General features: G+C 41.0%; 1 protein-coding gene across 3 annotated transcripts in view; it reads right to left on the reverse strand.

Annotated features, from left to right (window-relative positions):
• Ogt (O-linked N-acetylglucosamine (GlcNAc) transferase) overlaps positions 1-6,000 on the reverse strand; it is a 42,405-nt gene that overhangs the window by 18,673 nt on the left and 17,732 nt on the right. For all 3 annotated transcript variants that reach the window (XR_007588261.1, XM_050119641.1, XM_050119640.1), the window contains exons 6-9: positions 3,921-4,000; positions 1,890-2,085; positions 1,503-1,643; positions 952-1,052 (exon numbers count right to left, since the gene is read on the reverse strand). Coding sequence is in view for 2 of the 3 variants with exons in the window: in XM_050119641.1 (XP_049975598.1) it covers positions 952-1,052; positions 1,503-1,643; positions 1,890-2,085; positions 3,921-4,000 (518 nt within the window). In the remaining variant the exon portion in view is untranslated. The remainder of the gene's footprint in view (positions 1-951; positions 1,053-1,502; positions 1,644-1,889; positions 2,086-3,920; positions 4,001-6,000) is intronic.

The raw sequence follows: 6,000 nt of genomic DNA on the forward strand, positions 1-6,000 counted from the left end.
CACTTAAGAGTACTGACTGATCTTCCAGGGGACCTGAGTTTTTTTTTTTTTTCCAGAACCTACATAGTGCAGCTCACAACTACCTTTACTCCAGCTCCAAGGTTTCTAATGCCCTCTTCTAGCCTCTGTAGCAGGTATCTACATGTACTACAGAAACCAGGCATTGAGGGGCTGGAGAGACGGCTCAGGAGTTAAGAGCACTGGCTGCTCTTCCAGAGGTCCTGAGTTTAATTCCCAGCAACCACATGGTGGCGCACAACCATCTATAGTAGAATCTGATGCCCTCTTCTGGCATAAGGCTAGATATGCAAACAGAGCACTCACATACACAAAATAAATCTTTTGTCAAGTGGTGGTGGCAGCACTTGGGAGGCAGAGGCAGGCAGATCTGAGTTCAAGGCCAGCATGGTCTACAGAGTGAGTTCCAGGACAGCTAGGGCTGTTACACAGAGAAAGCCTGTCTCAAAAAACAAGAGGAAAGGGGGGGGGGGGAGGGGAGGAAAGAGAGCAGAGGAGAGGAAAGAAGAGAACAGAGGAGAGGGGAGGGGAGGGGATAGGATGCTGAAGTGGATTAGGGCAAGCCCATGAAGCCTCAGTCCAACACAAAGAACTACAGGCAACTAAGGAATGCTGAGAGCAGGAGAAATATTCTTCCCCAGGGAAGAGTACACTCATTGGTTATTCAACCCCAAATGGTCAGACCTGAAAATATACATCTGAGTAACATTATACATAACAAATTATGCTTAGAAACATATCTGCATATAAATACATATATATATATATATATACACATATACATCTCGCAAGAATTAATGGAAGAGGAAGTCATGAATTTGAGAGCAAGGAGAAGTATATGGGAAGGTTTTGCAGGGAAGGGAAGGGGAAATGATGTAATTATACTATAATCTCAAAACTGAAAATAGAAAAAAGAAGCTATAAACTTCTTACCGTATGGCTTCCTTATAATGCATCAGTGCTTCCTGCAGCTTCCCCTGTTGTTGCAGTACACTTGCTAAGTTGGAATGTGCAGCAGCAAACTCTGGGAAGACCTAGAGAGTCACGATCACAGCTGACATTAAATAGCAGAATCTCCAAATTATCTCCCACAACTCTTTTTCCAAGTTTACTCATTCTTCGGGTCTAGTAGCTTAAATTCTATTGCTTCCTCCATTTTATACCTATCTTCATTTGAAATGTGAAGTAGGCCTCTCTTCCTGTTACTCACACTGAGTAATGCAGCCTCTTTTCTAAACTCCTACCACACCTACCAATCACTAGACACTGACCTGAGCCCTTCATTGTAATAGCTTTACTCAGTTTACTAGTTGCTGGCTTTGTCCAGATCTCATCTATGCACAAAGTAATGAACTCAATGTAGGGACGTCTGGCATTGTCATAGGACCTTACGTAGGTAATGAAGAGGTGAACAGCAGGCAAACTTAACTGCTTTCCCTCTACCATCAAACAGGCTAAACACCCAGTCACAGTACTCAACATACTTCTAATGCTTTGCGATATAGGCGGACCGCCTCTTCAATATTGCCCTGTTCCCGCTTGATATTGGCGAGGTTATTCAAAGAGTCTGCATGGGTAGGACACAGACGAAGAGCTGTGTTATAACAATCTTCTGCTTCAGCAACCTGGAAAATAAAGCAAATCATTCAGATACTACAGAGAAGAATCAGAGAACCCACTTATGTTCTAGTAATTTAAGTAACTGCATCATTGAGCCTAATGGCTGGTAAATACACCACAAAAATGGATACTTTTCAGTATTCTCCTTCCCATCAACCAAAACTCCAAAGAAAACCAATATTACTTAATTTGTACAATGAAGACTTTTCTACCATGTGACAAAGAAATAAAAATAGACTGAAAATCCTTACGCTGCCCTTCTCTTTGAGTGCATTTGCTAGGTTGCAGTAAGCATCTGGGAAATGTGGCTGCAGTTCTATAGCTCGTCTGTAGGTATCGATGGCCAAGTCTATTAGGCCTTGCTCGTAGTACACACAAGCCAGGTTGCCATGCACCACTGCATGATTTGGGCTCAAACTTAAGGCACGAAGATAAGCTGCTACAGCTCTGTGAAAAGCAAAAACATACAAACACATATACACAAATGCCACTAATATTAAATATATTATTATTATAAGTTTGTCTGTGACATGAACAGATAGGTAAATGGCAAAAACCATGGTACACATGTGGAAGTCAGAAAACAACTTTCTGAAGTTGGTTCTCTCCTTCCATTATGGGTTCCAGGGATCAAATTCAGGTCAATACGATTGCATGCCAGGCACTTTTACACACTGAACCTGCCCAAATCCAACTAACTTGAATGTGTATTTTGTTACAATTAATTCCAGATATACTATACCAAAAATGCCATTAACTAATAACAATTAACTTATGATATATTTTATTGCATAACAAAAATATCACCTTTATAAAATATATTTTGGGGTGCCAAGAACTGAACCTAGGGCCTCGTGCATGCTAAACAAGGGCTCTACCACTGAGCAAATTTCTCGGCCCTCCACTTTTGAGTGTGTGGTTCAGTTTGTTTTTGTTGTTGTTTGGTTTTTCGAGACTGGGTTTCTCTGTACAGCTTTGGACCAGGCTGGCCTTGAACTCAGAGATCCACCTGTCTCTGGGATTAAAGGCATGTGCCACCAAGAGCCACTTGTTTTTAAGACAAGGTTTTACCCTATAGCTTAGGCTGGCTTGAAAGTCTGAGCAAGCCCTTCTTCCCTTGGCCTCTCAAGAGCTGGTATTACAGGAGAAAGCAACTACAGCCAGGCAGGCCCCTGTTAAGTTTTTTAAGAGAGAGTATTGCTCTAAGCCCAGTCAGGCCTTGAACACACAGCAGTCCTTCTGCTTCAGACTTCCAAGTGCCAGGCTATAAAACATTTTCACAGGAAAACAGTTGTCTATTCCCACTTAAGAAGTACATTTTCCTTTGACAAAAAGAGTTAAAAGTCGGGGCTGGAGAGATGGCTCAGAGGTTAAGAGCACTGGCTGTTCTTCCAGAGGTCCTGAGTTCAATTCCCAGCAACCACATGGTAGCTCACAACTACCTGTAAGATCTGGTGTCCTCTTCTGTCATGCAGACAGAACATTGCATACAAATAAAATCTTTAAAAAAAAAAAAGTTAAAAGTCAAGTGCTGGAAAAAAAATGGCTCAGAGGACAAGACCATTGGCAGCTCTTACAGAAGACCGTGATTTGAATCCTAGAACCCAAGTGGTAGCTAACAGCCATCTGCAACTCCAATTCTAGAGGATTTGATACCTCTTCCAACTTCTGCACATAGTTCACAGACATACATGCAGGCAAAACACCCATATACATAAAATTTTAAAATCACGGGGCTGGGAAGCTTATCAGTGATCAAAGTGCTTGGTGTGTAATTATGAGGACCTGAGTTTGGATTCCTGCCCCCATCTACCAAGCTTAATGGTCATGTACATATAGGCAGAAGGTGGCAAAATAACAGGATTGAGAAGAACACCCAATGTCTTCTTCTGGATGGACTCCAATGTGCATATAGCCCCTCTCACAAACACACACAATTAGAAAAGCAGTTTCTTCAACAAAACAGTTAAAAGTCAAGTTTTACTTAGCTTTCTGAATCAAAAACAAACATACACACACACAAAAAAAACTTAGCCCAAAAGGTAATCATCATTTCTAACAGTTTCCAATAAAGGAAATTTCAACAGAACTAAGTGGAAGGATAAAAGCATTCAGGAAAACCAACAAGGAAAAGTCAGCCAACATCTATAAGTAAAACAGAAGAAAACAGCTATCAGGAGAGAAAAACTATACTCTAGGAAAATGTACTTCAAGAAGCTGTTGTCACATTTTAGTTCAAACTCTGAAAAGACAGGAAAATTCATCAAACAGAACATTCTCACCTGTCAAAAATGCGTGCCTCTTTCAAGACATTTCCTAAATTGATATAAGCATCCAGAAAATTTGGGTCAAGGGTGACAGCCTAAAAATTACAAGACAGTTACTTAGAAAAAGATAGGCTTTTGTCAGATTAACTTCTCATTAAGCTTTATTCTAAAGTCATTTTAGATATCCAATTACATTTTCTAGAAAACTCATTTTGTTTTTAAAAACAGTGCTCATTTAGTTCCCTTTCATCGCTAAGCCTCATTAATATCAAAATAACTGGAGAAAGGGGCTAGGCATGTAGCCCAGTGACAAAGCACTTCCTACTAGGCTCCATTCCCTGCATCACAAGAAAGGGAAAACAAAAGCAAAACCTTATGAGCAAAATAAACCCAACTTAACTAAGCACAGTACTTCCTTTTATCTGTTTGGTTGGTTGGTTGGTTGGTTGGTTTTCCAACCAACACAGAGACAGGGCTTCTCTGTGTAACAATCCTAGCTATCCTGGAACTAGCTCTTGTAGACCAGGCTGGCCTCGAACTCACAAGGGATTCACCTGCCTCTGCCTCCTGAGTGAGCACGCCACCACGGCCTGGCCCCCTTTTATCTGTTCTTTGAAACAGGGTTTCACTATGTAGTTCTGGCCAGGCTGGCCTCAAACTCAGAGATCCACCTGCCTCTGCCTCCCAAACGCTAGAATTAAAGGAATGAAGCAGCATACAAGCAGACTATTTCTAATGATTGGCCCGATTTTATTCAGCCAGTCAGGCTAACATTTCTAAAAGACGGGGGCAGAAACAAGCAATGAGCTCTTAAGTATGTAACTCTGTTACATAAACACGACCCAGCAAGTCCTTACTAAGATATGTAATTAGAGCTGTAACATTAAGCCAAGCAAGGCACAGCCTCTAATCCAAGCATTTGGGAGGTGGAAGTAGGAAGATGTGGTGTTCAGGTCATCTTCAACTACAAAGTGAGTCTGAAGGCAGCCTGGGGCTATATGAGACACTTTCTCCAAATAAGCAAATGATAGTCTGGTGCTCATTGGTAGAATGCTAGCCTAGTATACCTATACCAAGAGCTCTAGAAAGATATCCCTCTAGAACGGTAAGTGTAAATTTAACCAAAACACTGAAAAGATAAATGTAATAATTTTAAATATTTTAAAAATTCCTAGAAACACTTCTTTACATAGATAATAAACAAGTCTCTATCAGATAAAGGCATGACACACTCACTTAGATTATCTACAGTCATAGATATCTAGCCTGAAAACTTTAACTTTTGCTTTGAGGTATGGTCTAATTCTATTACTATCCTAGAATTTACTTTGTAGCCCAGTGTGGCCCAGAACTCACAACAATCCTCCTGCCTCAGCCTCCCAAGTGCTAAGATTAATAGGCATAAATCACACCTGGCCCTCTTAAAAATTTCTTGTAGGCAACAAACACATGTCATGGCTCATCATCTTTATAAATTCAACAATCATGCTGGCTTCCATTTATTACGTATCTACTCCCCTTTCCTCCAGATAATTTTGAAGCAAATCTCAAACATCTCATTCCATTTAAAATTATAAATTCTATAATATATATTATATATATATAAATTCTAGGGAGGTGACAAGAATGTTTTCTCACTCAAACATACCACACTATCATTATCTTAAAAAATGAACTGGACTTGGTGGCACGTGCCTTTAATCCCAGCACGAAGGAGGCAGAGACAGGCATGTAGGTGGGGTGGTGGGGTGAAGAGACAGCTCAGAAGTTAAGAGGAACAGAGTTCAATTCTTAAATTCCTAGCAGGAGGCTCAACAATCACTTATAACTTCAGGAAACCCAACACTTTTGTCTGGCCTCCAATGGCACCTGCACATTCGAACATACAACCACACACAAACACATAATTAAAAAGTAAATCCAAGCAGTGGTGGTGCACGCCTTTAATGCCAGTGCTCAGTTAAGAGGCCAGCCTGGTCGACAGACCTAGTTCTAGGATAGCCAAGACTACTCAAAGAAACCCTGTCTGCAGCATGATTAATTTAAAAGAGAGAGAGGGAGGGAAGGAGGGAGGGAGGGAGGGAGGGAGGGAGGG

This window comes from Alexandromys fortis, unplaced genomic scaffold (genome assembly GCF_014885135.2).
Source record: "Alexandromys fortis isolate MF-2015 unplaced genomic scaffold, M_Fortis_MF-2015_v1.1 scaffold_155, whole genome shotgun sequence".
Taxonomy (NCBI): domain Eukaryota; kingdom Metazoa; phylum Chordata; class Mammalia; order Rodentia; family Cricetidae; genus Alexandromys; species Alexandromys fortis.